This window comes from Centruroides vittatus, unplaced genomic scaffold (genome assembly GCF_030686945.1).
Source record: "Centruroides vittatus isolate TY-2023 unplaced genomic scaffold, ASM3068694v2 scaffold_1172, whole genome shotgun sequence".
Taxonomy (NCBI): domain Eukaryota; kingdom Metazoa; phylum Arthropoda; class Arachnida; order Scorpiones; family Buthidae; genus Centruroides; species Centruroides vittatus.
The window spans coordinates 976,337-995,513 of record NW_027122672.1 but is presented as its reverse complement, the minus strand read 5'-3'; the positions used below and the strand labels follow the sequence as shown (position 1 = coordinate 995,513).

General features: G+C 34.3%; 2 protein-coding genes across 2 annotated transcripts in view; one reads left to right on the top strand and one right to left on the bottom strand.

Moving 5' to 3' along the window:
- LOC136986786 (ras-related C3 botulinum toxin substrate 1) overlaps positions 1-1,478 on the top strand; it is a 42,955-nt gene extending 41,477 nt beyond the window's left edge. Inside the window, exon 5 of the mRNA XM_067284400.1 lies at positions 6-1,478. Within this exon, the coding sequence (XP_067140501.1) occupies positions 6-299 (294 nt within the window). The 3' untranslated portion in view covers positions 300-1,478. The remainder of the gene's footprint in view (positions 1-5) is intronic.
- Positions 1,467-18,461, bottom strand: ATPsynF (ATP synthase, subunit F). The gene is made up of 4 exons (XM_067284406.1): positions 18,304-18,461; positions 11,458-11,556; positions 3,471-3,587; positions 1,467-1,613 (listed from the first exon to the last, which is right to left on the bottom strand). Exons 1-4 carry the CDS (start codon positions 18,380-18,382, stop codon positions 1,582-1,584), a joined length of 327 nt encoding a protein of 108 aa, XP_067140507.1. The 5' UTR covers positions 18,383-18,461; the 3' UTR covers positions 1,467-1,581.
- Between the last annotated feature and the right edge of the window lie 716 nt (positions 18,462-19,177).

The following is a 19,177-nucleotide window of genomic DNA, read 5'->3' as shown; positions in this document are numbered from 1 at the left end:
TTCAGTGGTATCCCGAAGTGAGTCATCACTGTCCGAACACACCCATAATCTTGGTCGGAACAAAACTGGATCTGAGGGAAGACAAGGAGACGATCGAGAAACTGAAAGAAAGAAAGTTAGCCCCAATCACCTATCCCCAGGGTTTGGCCATGGCCAAAGAAATCGGTGCCGTTAAATATCTAGAGTGTTCCGCTCTCACGCAGAAGGGATTGAAGAACGTTTTCGACGAAGCCATTCGTGCCGTTCTGTGTCCCCAGCCGAAAGTGAAGAGGGGAAATCGCCGCTGTACATTATTCTAACGACGGGCCGCTGTGCGTACGAAACATCCCAGAACAGTCGCACAGCCGACCGACCCATTGTCCTACCGTAGAGCCGGTTTACTCAGAACGATCATTCTATCGATATCGGAAATACAGAAGCATTCGTTTCGTACACTTTTTTTCACCTAGCACCGACGAGCAGCGAGGAATAGGGCAATAAGTAAAACAAAGAAACAAACAATATTCGATCTAACGTTTACGGAAGCTTTTTGTAACAAATACATATTTCAATCCATAACTTAGAGCCGATAGTGTTCAGATTGTTAAATGTCGCATTCTTTATTACCGCACAAAGCCAGATACACACTGCAATGTAAAGGCTGAGGGAACAATGTATCATTGAAATCATTAACACATTAAGTTGATCTATTTTAAAAGTTGACTAAAAAAAAATTGTTGTTTCAAATAATTTAATAAAAATATATATATATATAAATATCTAGCCTTTAAAATTAGCAGTTTTAATTGCCGCAGCTTGTGCTTTTTGTGTTGTATTATAATACGGAGCAGTACGTTAGCCTTTGTTCCCAAAAAAATGCAATATGTGTGTTTTTTTTCTTTAAAATAAAATTGGTTAAGTACAAATTCTAAAAAACGAGGATAGTGACAAAATTAGAAAAGAAACTCCTAGTTTTTTATGCAAAATCGAAAGACATCATCATTATCCGAAAACATTTGTACGAGGGGGAAATTACGGTCTTACCAACAAAAAAAAAATCTGTTACTTGTTTTAATACTTCTAGTGCTGACAAAGTGTAGTTTTGTATTACGTCATCTGTTGGTGTTGACTGTTGAAACGAAATGGAATTTTGTACGTGCTATTGGTTTAACGGCATAAGGTCGTAAAATCGCTACTCCGGTTCAGGCTACGTTATATTTTGCTCTTTAAAGCCGTCTTCCTCGAATATTCCCAGACACGGTACTAGGACCGTATTACATAGTCTTGTTAATAGTGTTTCCGGTATTGAGCATTCGAATGCTTCTTTATGAAACTGTACGAACTGTCTTCAGATTTGCTTTATTAAAAATTTTGTGCTCGGTTTATATATATATATATATATATATATATATATATATAATGTAATTGTAAAAATATGACAGTTGTATTTGTTAAACAGAAAAAAAAATTGAAGCAAATAAACTGCCTTATCTTTTTCATCGTGTTCCAACTATTTCGATAATTTTATTCGTACAAATAAGGTCTACGGAGTTAATACATTTCTCTCTCTTCGGTATTCTGCTACAAATTATCCAATGTACTTTACCAGTGGTATTTGTACAGTCTGTGATGACCTGAAAGAAAAATGGATTTTTAATAATACAAGTTAAAGAAAGCCACAAAATTTTAACCCTTTGGCAAACGACAAAATGTAGACGCAGCTTTGGTTTTGTCTATCACAAACAGTGTAAATAAATTTTGGGGAAAAATATTGGATGATATCGGTCTATTTTTTATCTCTCCATTTTGTGGCTCTAGTGGCCCCCGACTTTGGAGTGCGAGAACGTCGACGACCCACGCGGTCGGAGTGTTTCGAATTCTTTTCCGGAACTGCCAGAGACGATTATTTCGAGCGATCTTGTCCGGTTTAAAGCGGAAGAAAGATCTTTATTTCGTGCAAGAGTAAAGATAATGCTATGTAACTAAAGCTTTTATAGTTAAATAGTCAAATAAATTGGGACGTGTCGAGTTTGCAAGTTATTGCACGGTTAGCAACGAACTTCTCGCTCCGACCTGCACAAATCTACAGTTGTCCGGGGCTTTAATGTACGTGCACTCATTTGCGTTGCATTAGAAATTAATGGAAATTACAGTGTCTGGAAGGAGAAATAAAGCAAAATGTAGAGACCGACTGGGAACGAAAAGTGGATTTATTGTAAGTTTTGCTGTTTTGTGCAAGTCGAAATAAAACAGGTTAAATTTATCTAATACAATCTATTTACGTCTAACGTGAATTCTATACTGGTCCACTAGAAGACGAGTTGTTGGTTGTACGCTTTTAAAAAATGTATAGTTATTAAAAGTATGTTGTTATAAAAATTTAAAGCAACGTTAATAAGTACACAGTTAATAATTATTATTATGTATTTGATATGTTATAAATTACGATTTTGCCGAAATAATGTCTACTGAATGTGGTTTCGGTCACTTACGCATACATTTATTCTGATTCAGAGTAGAAAAGTTGCAATCTTATTTGTGTATGTAGCCTTTTAAACTTTTATGGAAACTTTAGAAGTTTCCATAAAAGTTTAAAGTCCTTTAGACATTTTAGTCCAGGTGTATTGTCTTTTTAATAAGTTTTTATCTCTCGGTTATCGTCGATTGTCTCTTGTAGATTACTTAATTCGGGATGATTCAGAAGATTATTGAAAAACTCGGCAGGCGAATAAAAGTTGCACTATTCCAACTTCTGACTATAAACCTGTGTTTGCCAAAGTAATTCCGGATAGGTACTTGCCTTTGAACACGAGGAGCGACGTTGCAGAAAGGCATTGGGATCGAAAACGATTGGCCTTTGGTTGTTTCCCCGTAATATGTTTGTATCGTATTCGTGCATGTAGTGGCTTGTTTGGTTGAAGATTATGCAAAACACCAAGACACCGGCTATCTTTGTTTAAAACATTGCAAGATTCTACAACAAAGTCATTTCCATTAAATTTAACTGCTTAAATGTCAGTTTGTTTCTTTAAACAATTATTGTTTTGTATTTTTTAATGAATTGCTAGCTCTGCTACACAATACCGTCTACGTTAACCGGGTACAGTATGATGGATTTTCTTCGGTACACGAGTCACGCTAAGGTTATACGATTTATATAAGATAAATGTACTGTGCGGGGACTAGAATGAAAGAAAAGATACGGTAAAATCTAACAAGTTTTTCCCATGTGCAACGGGTGAGCTATGGTAATAGCAGTGTATTCATCAGTACGTAGTCTCTTTCAATTCAGTTGAAATTCATTGTTACGATTAATAAAAATGTGTGCGTGTTGGTTTCTAAAATAATTCTAAAAAGTTGCTTCTAGCACCAACTAAAACTTTATTATTTTGGTAACAAAGGGTTAAATTTCGGTGGCAGTTTGTACAATTTTTAAAACAAATTTGTCGAAGAATATTAAATCGGAAACGACAGAGAGGAAATATACTTACGTAGTTTTCCATAATTCAGAAAGAAAAACAGAATCATGATACCGACGATTCCCTGAACGGCCGGAGCCACGCCTCCGCGCTTCGGCTGAATGTACTTGTGTTGCCATCGCCAGAAAGCTGCGGTAAAAATAATTGCTTTATATTCTAAATATAACAAATTTATCATTTAATACATATAATTTGCTAAAAATAGAAACTGCAATAATGGAAACCGACACGCTCGGGAAACGTAAGCGCCAAAAATAATTTAATTACGAAGGTTTCCTGCGCGCCGGAATATAATTTGCTAACTGCAATCAGTCGACGTAAAATGCTTAGTTCCGCAGTACCTAAATTTGGAAAACACAGATGAAATTTCCTTCAATTTTATCAACTTTTACTTCCATGATTAAAATTGAGACCACATCAAACTTCAGGTCTTTTGAATTCAAACAGATAATATAATAAAACGAAGAAATAAATAATTGTATGCAAATATTCACAGTAGTAAACGAGACAGGACAACATACCATTTGGGAGGTGGATGACCATTTTAAAAATTGTAATAAAGTAGGCAAAACAGATTTTAAAAAATCCATCAGGAAAGTGAGTAACACAAAATAATATCAAACAACATACATAATTCATAATTACTTCTAAATTATTTTACACAGAAACTCTCCAATTGTGAGAATTGTGAGAAATTTGAGCAATGCGACATAAGCTAACGTAAGCCTCTTTTCTATTTCAAGTGATGGCCAAAGAAACATTGCTAAAAAGATTGGACACAGTAAAATAGTTATTGCTAGTTTTTTTATATGATACTGTAGGTTATAGAACTCATTACAAGCATAGAACAAAATCAAAATTAATTGCACAAAACATTGAAGAATTTTTAACAGAGCAAAAAGGGGGGGAGAAGCACCGATACTGTTATTTTTTTTTTTTTTTTTTAAATATTTAAATTACTTGCCAGGAAGAAATATGTGCACCATCACTGACTGAGAAACACAAGGAGACCAGGTTAAAACTTACTAAAGAATGTTACAATTCGGGTGACATATGAAAGTGCAATATTCGGTGACAAAAAACAATTTAATTTGGATACTTCCAGAAAGCAGTCAGTAACACCAGTACTGCCCAAAAAAAAAACAACCAAAGTGGTGGTCGTTAGCACGCCCAGATCATTACGGTTTTGTCTGCAAAAAGAAGCAAAATTATTTTTTTGTCGGGCCTACAAAACTCGGAAAAGTACATCGAGACAGAGGACGACAAATGATCTTGAAGTATTTCAATTAACCGACCCGACGGGCACTCTTTCGACAGGATAATGCCCCTTACTCGTAAAGAATAAAAAACTGACTCGAGCAACACAATGATCGTCGTAGCCTGGCGTGCACTCGGTTTGACTTAAATCTCGTCGAGAATATTTGGGTGATACTTGTTCGTCTAGTTCTGCCACGTCCGACCTGCAACCCGCGTGCAGCCCACTCGATGTTTTTGTGTGGCCCTTTTAAAACAGTAATTAGCTTGTATAGATTTTTATTACAATGAAATAGCACACGTATAGTTAAATACATTAATATGATATATAACACCTATCTTCGTGAATATTTCTTCTCAAAATTGAAGATTGTTAAATTTAAAAGTCGTAATAGATTTGACCTATAAAAACTTAAAAAACCGACTATGTTGTACAACATTAAAAATACCTGTTGATATTAAAAAAATTAAGTGAAAAAATTGAAAAGCAAGTTTTACATTAAAATACCTACAAAATACTGCATAATTGTGTATGTTTTGTTGTAAATAAATACAGGGGTTGGACAAAAATATGGAAACCCCTCATGAAATGCATAGTTGAACGTAAATGTTGATTCTAGCCAAGCCTCTAGGTAGCGCTCTTGTGCTTGACTATTAATGACACCTGTGCAATCTCCTCAATACGTTGCACATGTCAGTCATTGTTAGAACTGTGTTCTGTGTAGGTGGAAGTGCACAATGTCAGAGCTAAGTGAATTCGAACGTGGGCAAATTGTTGGTGCTCGTATGGTGGGTGCTTCCATAACCAAGGTGGCTGAAATGTTTGGTGTGTCAAGAGGCACCATATCAAAGATTTATACTGCATACAGAACGAGTGGAAAAACATCATCTGCTAAGTCACAACGTGGATGAAAGTGTGTGTTGAGTGATCGTGACAGATGGTCATTGAAGAGGATTGTGACAAAAAATAAGAAGACTACAGCTGCAAAAGTCACTGCCGAACTGAATACGGAGCTCACAAATCCTGTCAGCATCAAAACAGTTTGAAGGGTGCTCCATAAGCAGGGAATTTCAGGACAAGCTGCAATTCCAAAACCATTAATCAGTAATGCAAATGCCCAGAAGAGGAAAATGTGGTGCCAAAGCCATAAAACCTGGACTATGGAGCAATGGAAAGAGTCATTTGGTCGGATGAGTCTTGTTTTACACTGTTTCCAACCTATGGCCGAGGTTACGTCTGGTGAACGCCGTCCCAAGCTTACGATACAGACTGCTTGTTGCCAAGAGTGAAACATGGCGGGGGTTCGGTTATGATTTGGGGAGCCATATCGTGGTATTCCATGGGCCCCATGATTACTCTGCAAGGTCACATTACTGCCAAAGATTATGTAACCATTTTGGGCAATTGTGTCCATCCCATGGTACAATGTTTGTTCCCCAATGGTGATGCTGTGTTCCAAGATGACAGGGCGCCTGTTCACACAGCTCACATTGTCCAACCGTTTTGTGAGCATGAGGGTGATTTGTCGCATCTCCTCTGGTCACCACAGTCACCAGACATCAATATTATTGAGCCTTTGTGGTCTACCTTTGGAGAGACAGGTGCGTGATCACTAACCACCTCCATCATCGTTACCTGAACTTGTCACTATTTTGCAGGATGAATGGTACAAGATTCTTTTGAAAACCATACAGGACCTGTATTTATCCATTCCAAGAAGACTGCAGGCTGTTTTGAATGCCAACGGTTTTCCTACACTGTATTAGTGCTTAGTAATAGGTTTCTTTTTGGTGTTTCCATATTTTTGTCCAACCCCTGTATGTGCGGCCCACAGTGTATTTTTATTTTTGGCCCAGTAAACAATTTTGGTAGGACGACAATGATCTAGTTTATGCCAGTGGATGCCAACTTAATACAATGTGAACTTCAGAATATGATTCTATTGTCCCGGTCTAAAATTCCTCTCTCAGCTTGGGATCTTGTATGCCTAACGTGGTTTCACTTCCCATGCTTCGTGATGCAATTAGTGAAGTAGCATTGACAGGAATTGAATGCTGACAAATTAGCATTTCATGTTATTCATGTATGCAAGGTGTCCTTTCATACTAAATCAGTCATGCTCTACGATTTTGTAATTGTTTTTTTTTCTGTAACATCCATTGTTTTTGAGGTAAGAGCACTAACTCACAAATATTACTGCTAAGGGTGCTGCACGTGGTCTTGTCTTATAGCATAGTGTCACTTTACTGTAACTATACATCACATTCATAACTAACTGTATGTTGTCAGTTACATCGGTATATTTTACTATGCACCCTGTACATAATATACACTTTTTGTACTTTAAAATATTTCTTTGATGAATATTAATCGTAGAAGTTTCCTCACTGTACACTATCAAAGTGACACGTGGGATAAGAAAATGGCAGGCAATGTATCATTTGCATCAACTGCATGGAAATGTCATTTTACACTGCAGTGTGAAATGATGGTTTCTTCATAATGTAATATTGGCCATTACTTTTGATATAACACTTGAGCACACAGCTGCTCTTTCTGAATGTACATCACTTTGCAGCATTCTAATACTGATGCTGATATACCATATTTACTCGAATATAAGACGAGCTCGCATATAGGATGAGATGCGACTTTAAAGATCAAAATAAAGAAAATTAAATTTATTATTACAATTCTAATTTTATTTCATTTAATAACAAATGAAATATCAAATGCACGTAAATGCACACATTGTCCCGCAAAAATTATTTTCATTTTAAACCAAGGAAAAATCTTGTAAAATCGACAACGTAATTTGTTCACATAAAGCTGGACAACCGGGAACCTTTTTTGCCAATTCTTAACAGTCAAATTCATTCTTCGTCGATTACACTTATGAGTTTCTTCGAATTTCTGATTTCCAAATAATTATCTATTTTCACATGGGAATGAACTGAAACTTATATCGGGTGCCCGTGTAATTTTGGAATTCAATTCAAAAGCTTTGCTTTTCCTAGTGCTATTCATCTTTACTCCCGACAATATACAAGAACGACTCAAACAACCTAAATAAAATACTTTTGTTTTTAAACACCAGAAGGTGAGAATATGGTAAAAAATGCGAATACACAGTTACAAAAACGAAAAGAATCCTTTGTTTGCACGTATAGGACGACCTAGGTTTCTGAAGCAGTGAAAAATGAATAAAAACCTCATCTTATATGTGAGTAAATATGGTAACTGCTGCTACAACATGAAAACTGTGTTTAATATAATTTTTAAATACATTCCTTCAAACAGATTATATTTAAAGGAAATTTTAGCATGAATATTAATAAATACTGTATAATCTGTTTGCTTTTACACCTATCTTTGTTATAGTGGTACTTACTTCTGCAAATAACTTTGAGTCTGATGGCATTACTGAATCATTTTTTGAATCCATACAAAGTTTGACACACTGGTCAATTATGAAATAAACTCTCACATTTTAAGTATTTGTTACCATCTTATTTGCATTGCATACAATTTACAATTGACTCTATTCCAAAACAATACAAGGCATTTTTAAAGTAAGTACCGTTTTGAAATATAAAAAAAAACAAGCAAACATTTTTAACAAAATTTTTATTTATGTGAAAGCCCATATTTTACACTACTTTTCTACATAATTCCCATTAATATTGAGACACTTATCGTATCGTGGGACCAGCTTTTGTATTACATCCTCAAAGAATGTTGCCGCCTGATGAGACAACCACTGCAGAGCGGTCGTTTTGACTTCGTCATGATTGTTATGCCGCTGCCCTGCCAGATGCTTCTTCAAATGCAGAAACAAATGATAGTCACTTGGCGCTAGGTTGGGACTGTATGGAGGGTGGTCTAATTGTTCCCAGCCAAATGATGTGATTAGGTCTTGAGTTTAATTTGCCATATGTGGACAAGCATTATCGTGGAGCAAAACGACACCCTTGCTCAGTAAGCCCCGCCTTTTGTTTTGTACTGCACGGCGCAGTTTTTTTAAAGTCTCACAGTATGCAGCTAAATTGATCGTTTCACCATAAGGCAAAAAATCAACAAGCAACACTCTGTATCTGTCCCAAAACACTGTGCACATGATTTTGAGCAGAAATTGTTTGCTTGAATTTGACTTTCCTTGGAGATGATGAATGTCGCCATTCCATGGATTGTTGCTTCGATTCCGGTGTAATGTAGGCTACCCACATTTCATCGCCTGTAACAATACGGCTTAAAAAATCATCTCCCTCGTCACTGTAGTGCTCAAGAAAAGTCAATGCACTGGCCAAACGTTTGGTTTTGTGCTCCTCCGTCAACATTTTCGGCACCCAACAGGAACACAACTTCCGATAATTTAATCGTCCGGTCACAATTTCATAGAGAACACTTCTTGAAACTGCAGGAAACTCTTTAGATAAAGATGAGATCGTGAATCGTCTGTTCTCTTTCACTCTACAGTCCACTTTTTCAATCAAATCGTCGATAATGACTGAAGGTGGCCCACTTCGTTCCTCATCGTAAATGTTTGTGCGGCCATTACTAAAGGCCCTAACCCATTTTCATACAATTCCATCACTCATAACTCTTTCACCATAAACTTCACTGATTTGGCGACGAATTTTAGCCGCTTTCGAGCCTTTAGCACTGAGAAAACAAATAACGGCATGCACTTCGCAGTCGGCGGGATTCTCAATGAGCGGCGGCATCTCAATAACACACGAATAACAGTAAACACAGTCGACTGGCTCCGTAATGGCATTTGTGGCTTCCCAATAGATGTAGGTACACAGCATGCATGCACTAAGTGCCGACTGCAGCGCTCCAGCAGCGTTATATTAAAACGGTACTTACTTTAAAAACACGCCTCGTATTACATACTTCATATGTAATATTGTTTTGGAATAGAGAATTCTTAAACTTACTATATATGCTTGAGAATAAAATGACTGACTAGAAAACAGTAACAAGAATGTTCTCATGCAAGTTTACTACAATATCTGTCATTAGAATTGTTACAGATTACCAAAGGCTTTGCAACTCCTGATTTTTTAAAAACTTTGATGCAAAGCTCTATTTTTTTTTTAATTAGGAAAATGATCCTTGGGAAATGTTACAATGTCTAAACAAAATACCATTTTGTCTCTAAATCTTATTCATTCAATTGAATCATTACTAATAAATGAGAGATGGTTGATGAAAAAGTTGTTACAAAGGTGAACTGAAGAGTTAAAAAAATTACTAATAAATCCAATTTCATACTTGTACAGGACTTAATGAATTTTCAATTTATACTACAAGGAGAGGGAAAACAAGTAGTGATACAAACTGCCAAGATAAAGATTTTTTCCCCTTTGCTCTCTAACTCTCTAACACACAACAGCTAAATCTATCTAAAGATTTTGTTATTTGTGGAGTTCAGTTCTGAGTGACCCATAGGCCTCATCTGTTCTGAAAGTACTAAGTATGTATGTTTACATAATGTATGTATGTTAACGTATGCTTATGTTTTATATTAACAATGTTTATTTAAGTCTTGCTACACATGCTAGGATATAATAGTTAAGTGTTTTGTGTTATAATGTATGAGTACTGGGGTTTTGTATGTGATCAATCTGATAAGTGTGGTTATATGCAGTTGTTTAGTATCTAGTGTCATTAATGTGTACTTTAACTGTATTGTATGTAATGAAATATATGGTCATTGGTATTAGTAAAGTGAAATTTAAGTGAAATATATTTATTAGTAAGTGAAATTCAGTGAAATTAGTTTGAGTGTGAGGACTTATTCTCACTAAAATCAATGTTTTTTGTATTTATTATTGTGATTTTCTGGTGTCTCCAGGACCAGAGAAGGATTTCTGCATCAGTGGAGAAACCACTGACAAATAACAACTCCAGTAATTTAGAATAATAGCATTCAGATAAAGGGAAACTGACTACAGCTTAACAGTCTTTGCCATCCAGGAGTCTTTTTGGGGGAGCTGGCCCCCATTTAAATTGTGTGGAGGAAACCCGAAAACTCCACACATCTATCTATAGTTTACATATATTTACTTCTTTATTTCATCTCTGAAGAATTCTCTTTTTATTCTCTATGGCCATTCATTTTGGTGCAATAAAATCATTTACCCTCTCATCATCATTCATGTATTATCAAACATTTCTATAAATCGGCTACTAGAAAGCCGATTTATAGAAATACATCTCGCTATATAACACTATAATCTAAATCAGGCCTGGCCAACCTGCGGCCTGCATGCCGCATGTGGCCCGTCACGTTAAATTGTGTGGCCCGTTAAGCGATATTATATATCTATTAAAACTTTTGTTTCCCGTTACCAAAACAATTAAATAAATGAAAATTTTCACGTGTCATTGTTATAATGCGCAAGTGCGAGTACAAACTCTTGGTATAACAATAAAATATTATTCATTTTGTATTTGTTTCACTTTTTTAAATGCATGTTTGCCTAAATTGTGGCCCACCATAATATTACGTGTGATCAAAGTGGCCCACGAAACAATTTGGGTTGGCCAGGCCTGATCTAAATCTATAAATTATCTCATCTACTGGTCTCATTTTGATCAGATAATCAAAACTATTGAAAGATAATAGTTTATAACACAAGATTTAAGTACTAATGTGCTTAATATTAAGTCTAAAGAAAAAAATTTAGATATAATTCAACACAACTAAACAATATTACTTGAGCCAATTGAACATACCACGACTGAAAAGTCCCATTATTGCGGAAGGAGACTTATTTCGACGTGAAATCCATGATCCCATTTCGTTCAGCTTCACTTCTCCAAATGGTATGTCAGCTAAAAATAAAACCATAAATAAAATATAGTATACATCTGATTATTAGTGAATCTTAATTTAAGACATTTAAGAATCATGTAATGAAATGGCCAATAGTTTGTGATTTACTATGATAAGTCATTGAAATTAAAAATATATTATTACACACTCAAAACCTCTGAACAGTGGCCACTAATGTGAAGATACAAAATAATCTCTGAACAATGATAATTTTTTAAAATACCTTTAAAAAGAAACATTCCCGAAAAAATGGCCACTGTTTAGAGATGGTGGTTATTGAAAGTTTGACTGTATAACATTCCATTAAATAATATTACTAAGTTAATTACAAACCAAGTAAATAGTTGCTGAAACTATGGATATATCTCAGGAAAGTTTAATTAACCAATGTAGTTAATGAAGTAACCAATACACCTTTAACAGTGCACAAGTTTGAAGAAATGCTGATGTTTTTGACCTGGTTAATGGGCTATTTTCAGGCATTAACAAATAATGGAAATCCATAAGGTATTTTTAAAATTACAGATATACCTCATCTTACGTCGGTAATTGGTTCCAGGAGAGGCGACTTAAGGGTCGATTTACACACAACAGTGACATGCCAGCACAGTGCAGTAAGCATCGATAAATATCACACACAGCCAATCAGAATTTCATGTACGACACTTATATGATTGACAGAATACAAATCACGTGCCGTAGATGAAACTCTGATTGGCTATGTGTGATATTTATCGATGTTTATGCACCAAACGGTCACTGTGCCGGTACGTCACCGTTGTGTGTAAATTGACCCTAAGTCGAATTTACTTGTTTCCGAATTCACTTGTCACTAGACTAAACTACAAATAACCATTCCCAGTTCTGTGTTTTATTTATAAATGCATTTTTAATAATATTTGTTTAATAAGAATCTGTTTTAAACTTACAAACAAATAAACTTGTTTTTAATACAGTATAGAAAAAAAAGTAATCTAAATTTACGAATACAGATACAGTACTGTACATGTTTACAATTTGGCGATGTTTACAGTACTGTACATTGTGGACTCTATTTGTGAATGTGGTTTGCTCTAAGACATCATAAAATAAAATGATTTTGTAAGGTTAAATAATAAATACAGTTATTAAAATTATTTTGTGATAGTAGAAAAATCTAATTTATGTTAAATTTACCAATATTTACCTTCAATTTCTTTATTTAAGTCGCAGACGTAGATGGCCGTGGATCGTCGGCATCGACAGCGGATTCTGATATTTCGATTCTGATTCCGAGTATTTTAATATGATTCTATATACTTTTATTCTTATTTATTGTACAGTAACATGATTTTATCCGCTTTTAATGCTTTTCTAGTGATATTACGACTTCAATATTTGTGACGGACAGAGGTAAAGTCGAATAAAATAACTTAAACTTAATTTTTATTTTTCCATATATTTTTTTTGACAAACGATGTATAATTGAAAACGACATAAACCGAGATATACCTGTATATTATAAATCTGATAGTTTTGATGTACATTTTTGCCCAAGTTCAATTTAGAAAATAATCATAAAAACATTTTCTAACCGATACTACAGTCTGTTGTGTTACACAGCTATCCTTGAGTATAGTTGACTACTTAGGATAGATATGTAACCAAAAGCACCTTAATTTTTGAAAATATGATTCCAGAAAAACAATTTAAGTTAAGGTATTTATGAAAAATATAATAGATTTCTCAATCAAAAATTAATTAGATTGGCTCCATCCCAAAATAACAGGTTATCCGAATTGATGATTATAAGAAGCACTAACAAAAAAGATTTATTAGAAGACGACGGCATCGTTTACAGAACAGAATGCACATGTAACAACCCCAGTTTTTACATCGGCGAAACCAAAAGAAGATTAAAGGTCAGATTGTCGGAACACTTAGCTGCTGTAAGGTTAAAAATTAGTAATTCTCCTATCTTCCAACATTGTAATATTAATAATTGTCAGATAAATGTTAATAAGTTAAAAATTGTTTTTAGAGAAAAAAATAATGTAAAAAGAAAAGTAAAAGAACATTTTGCTATCATTATGCAAAGTAATAATGTAAATTTGAATACGGGAGTGTTAACAGCGGAATGCTGGGAAGTCTTTGTAAACCATTTAAGTGGTTTTCTCTAGTGAGTTACTGTCGGAGAATGAACTTTGTACAACTGAACGTAATGTTAAACCTACTGAGGAGGCCTTGTGAAGAAGGCGAAATGCATATAGGAGTGTTGTCAAAGTAAATAAATAGTTTTTTTCTGCAAATTGATTTCGTTTTACCTTTTTTAACTTAAAATTTTTTAATTCATTTTTAACAAATGTTTTGAGGAATTTTTTAGTTATATTAGATATCCATAAGTCAGAAAAAGGAGGGAAAAAATATAATTTTCCGTATACTTTTAAGAAGTAAAACAAAGAATTTAAGTTAAATTTTGTTCAGAGAACTTCCTTAAGAAGTATATAAACTACAAAGATATACATATATATGTAACAAACACACATTTTGACTTTTATGAAGAGTTATGTACTGTTCAACGTATCTATATCAAATTTGGCACAAATGTTCTTTGACATCTAGAAAAAATACTGTGGGGTCTCCGCCTCTCTTAAGCTCGAGCAATTTTTTGTTTTTGCAGTTTCATCATTAAAAGTACTCAGTAATTAAAATGTACATTTATTGACCTAAGACCATTGTTTTTGTCATCGTTTCCCAACCCAACTGCATAAATCTTCCATCCTTCCAAAAGCCCAGGCAGAGCAAAGCTGGACACTCAACTAATTTAACAAAAAATGAACAAACTACTTAAAAAAAAAAAATGATCACTGCCTTATTTTCAATACAATCAGTACATATAAATGTCATTTCCCTCAATGTATGTTCAATCTTAAACATTAATCATGTTTACAGTTAATTGCACTTCAGTTGCAAAAAATTATACTGTAAAATCAATACAAATATTAAACTACCCGATTTGACTAACAAATTAATATTTTTAGAAAAAAATTTATTTGCATTAATTGCATATTTATGCAGAAAATTGATTGATATTCTTAGCTCTATTACATGATGATATGAAAGAATATAATATAGAGAAAGTGGGCATATCAATGATTCGGAATTTTTAATTTTAACTGTAAGTATCATAAATGAAAAAAAAAACTGTAAACCATGTTTTTAACATAGTAAATTCAGTTTTGTGTGTAAAAAACAATTCAGTTTTATTCTTATTTTTATTCTTTATTATATAATTTTGGTGGTTAAAGGTAGGTAGCGTGTCGTATCTCGAGTAGAGTCGGACTTAATGACAATTTTCCTTGTTATTAGCATTTACAATTTTTTATAAAACCTATCCCTACCCTCAAAATTAGGTTTTTTTGCCATTTTATACTAATTGTTAAAAATATAAAAAGTATTTTATAATAAAATATCGTAGCAGACGGCACCATCAAATACTGTCGGAAAAGATAAGCAAATCATTGCTGGAGTTTTATTATTGGGATTACTATAACAATTAAAATGCATTTACATTGGTGTTCTGAAGTATTACACATAGTGAAACTTTGCTTAATGAGCACATCTCATAACCAGCAAAACAAATTGTAAAAAAATGGCTCACTTAACAAGCAACGAGAAGAGGGGAAGTCCCAGATTGTGTGCGCGCTACATCAATCTGTGTATAGCACTCTTTCTGCCAGCATCTCAGTGTCGCTTGTGATCACACATTTTTCCAAACTTGTGTTAAGACATATTACATATAAACATCAACAATCATAGCCCATTATATAATAAACATGTCAAACAATATACCAAATTCTTGGGCTATGTAAAGGCTATAATTAAATATTAGAAATTAGATAATTTGACTAGAGGTAGGCAGGTACGCTGCCATCTTGTATTAAATTTAATGACCAATTCGAAATTAAATTTCAATTTTTTTTTGTTTTCTGCAAATCGAATTTGTATTCCAAGTTGGTTCATTCTACACTAGAAGAAAAGATGATGATGATTCATGCACCTTAACAATGTATTGTATAATTTTCTTTCAATAAACATTATACATAAAATATCTGAGTATTTTTTGGCGTAGAACGCATTATCGTATTTTACATTAATTTATATGGGAAAATTTGTTTCGCTTAACGAGTGTTTTGCTTACGAGTAAGATGCTGGAACAAATTATGCTCGTTAAATGAGGTTCCACTGTATATATTTTGATACTGCAAAATGAACAGTTCTTGCTAAATCTAGTGTTAATGGATATAAAGATTATATTCAAAATGAGAAGCTTATGTTTGTTTCATTTATATCAGTAAATAATACGGATGAAACATAATAAGCTGCTCATTTTAATGTAAGCTATTGTTGTATGCTGTTTCAGCTCGTTAGTGTTGATAATTAAAGTGCAATTTACACTGGACATGAAGGATGAGAAATGTAACAAGGCAAAGAGAGGTAACGAAGAAACATGAGTGTACGTAACCTCATAAAGTAAGTTAAATTTTCAAGTCAGCCAATGAGAGTATGCAATAGCTGGGACACATTGGCAAGCATAAGCCAATGAAAACAATGCTTTCATCACTACTAGTTCTCAACTTGCAGTTGGAAAGATAAGGTCCATATCAAAAATAATACTGGTGTATAATTTACTTTCAATAAGCCTACACAACACAGTAAACAAAAAGAGTATTAAAATGGTAACTGCAGTATATATCAAATATCAATGCCATCTATTGGTAAAACTGCAAAACTACAACTCGCCACTATGCTTATCACCATTGCTTACAGTGTGAATGAAATTTGCTTTGCTTGCCTTATTTGCTATCTTCGCCCAGTGTAAATCAAATTTAACTGTACAGTATGATTATGTGCAAACTGACATCTAGAAAGAAGAAATGCATCAAAATTTTACATAAGGAAGATCTGAATATGACACAAATTTGCTCAGAGACTGAACTGTTTGTTTTGTTAGTTGCAACATTGCAAAGCTTAAGATGTTTAAAAACATGAATAACTTACCCTGTAATGCAATGGTTTTCCACATTTCTGAGACCACAGAATACTATTTATTATGTGGAGTATTAGTACAATATATTCAGAAATCAATAAGCATTCCATGTTTACAATTCTCGTAAAACAATGAAGCAATAAAGTAGAACTTTATTGTATTGAATATAATAGAAACATGAAATTGTCTACGAATAAAGTAATGTTCTGTTGTACATTGGAATAAATTTGCAATAAAGACTATAAAATTTATTTTTCGTGGAACCTTCAGGATGTTTGTGGAACACAAGCTTAGAACCACTGCTGTAATGGGTGGCAATGCATATCCTTGCAAGGGATAAAATTCTTCGCCAAGGGAGAGAATTTCTGTCCCTTGCATGGATATATGCTTTGCCTTGAACTGAAATAAAATCACTTTGCTACATCTCAGAAATTGATGGAGTGAAAAGCAGTTCTGTAAAGAAGTAATTTTTGCACATAGAAAAAACCATACAGAAAATGAAAAAAGCAAGATTAATATGGGCTAAAAACAGTCACTTTACAACTTGATATATATTTGGTATCTTAACAGGTGCCAAATTTTCTTTGCCTCCACCTCATTTTGGAATTGACACCACCTCCTTTCCACCAACGTGCAGATAATCTTGGGGATAAGAACAAAGTGTAGTATCGGCACATCTTTCACTCGACACCTTCATTCAAAATAGTAAATTTCTGCACGTTATTAAAAAATATTTTAGCAGTTCTTTATCTTTAGTTTCCTTAAATTTACTTTTTTTTTTTCTTTCTTGCACAGACACAATACAGTGACAGTTAATTTAAACACTGGGCAAATTTTCATCCTTTATTCAGTTGGAACGCTTTTTACATCACACGTTTCGGGCCGATGCCCCTCCTCAGCCAACTTAAAATTGTCTGTACATATTACAAATACAGTGTTTAAATTAACTGTCACTGTATTGTGTCTGTGCAAGAAAGAAAACATAAAACACGGTTTCATCAAGATAAAAATAAATTTACTTTATTTTTTGCAATTTAAATTTGCAGTAAAAACAGTAAGATGTAAACTCTGCAACACGGATTTGCCACCCCCAGACGTGTAGACGTCCCCGTTCGAGCAAAAAAAGTCAACGAAACCATACTAATACATGCAACTCTCAGCGAGATATTTGCCTCCAAAGGTCAATTTTTACCACGATCCAGTATAATGTCTATTCTCCATCAGTCGAGGCTTGCTGTCACTCACCTCAACCAATGCAAAGCGCATAGTCATGTACTTTGGTTGGTATTGCTTGAACCAAAGCACCTGTATGGGAGGGGGAATCACTACAATCCTTAAAACTACATAACATCAAGTATTCCACAAATGGTAAGGTGGGATGCAATAGTACTAGCAGAGCAAAGCAATTCCCTACCACATGCATCCCAGAAGTAGGCTGATTTCGGGAGGCAGAGGATCACGCGTAGAGGTACGGTTCCTTAGACTTTTTTGCTCCTACGGGTATGGTCCACAGCTGCAATAATGTCCCAACTGTCGCATTCAGATGTGTAACTGTACCTAAATGTGGAATGTATAATAAGAAATATGAGGTGTTTGGGGTCCAAACCCCTCATTCAGAACTGCAATTTTACCATTATGGTGCATAAATCAAGTCATGGACAATTTCATTTTCACAATAAACAGTTTATAATTAAATATATATCAACGAGATACCTACGTTTGCCATAATAACGTGCAGGATCGTAAGGACCGTGCACTTTCGAGTTATATTCCGGAGGATAATCGCCAAACCCCATCTTTCTGTACTTTTTCGTTAATCGGCGATGGCTTGACCTTCCCTATCTGCCGTAATACCGTATGACGTCAAAAATGGCGATAAGTTTCCGCCAAATTAACGCCTAAAAATTAATTACATAAATATTTGATAGTAATACGTGTATATTTATGTAATTAAAGTGGTCTGTTTTAATAATACATTGAATCGAAGTGAAAAATGAATATTATATACTTCGCGAGAGTAAAGATGGCGCTGTTGTCATTTTCGCTAGAAACGAAAGCGAGAGGCAATGACGTCAAAGTCACGTGGCATCTGCAGATTGCGATGATTCATTTCAAAGCACACGTGTTTTAGATCTTGGTATTGAAAACAGTGTTGCCATTCCTAGTACATTTGCACTTTTCGGGTGCATTATAATATTTCATTACCATTTATGGTACAAAATAATATTTCATGCCTTAACGAGAAAATGTGAAAAAAAATTAGTTTAATAAAGTCTCACTAGTGTGACTAGCGTCACTGCTCGCTAATTTGATTTACCCAATCACAACATACGCATGGTGTATGTCGGTCGACGTCGACAACATACAGATAGTTGCATGTGCAAATGTCTTGACTCAATGGTCCTCTTTCACACATATGTCAAACGTTTCAGTCATCTGCACATTTTCATGAGGACCTTGACAAAATTTTTCATGCCACGTGGTCCAAACAATTCAACTCTGTCAAACAAAAATAATGGACAAGTAAAGAAATCAACGATTTTTAAACTTTTGTCGTCAATAATATCAAAATATCCTTTATGTCAGAGTCC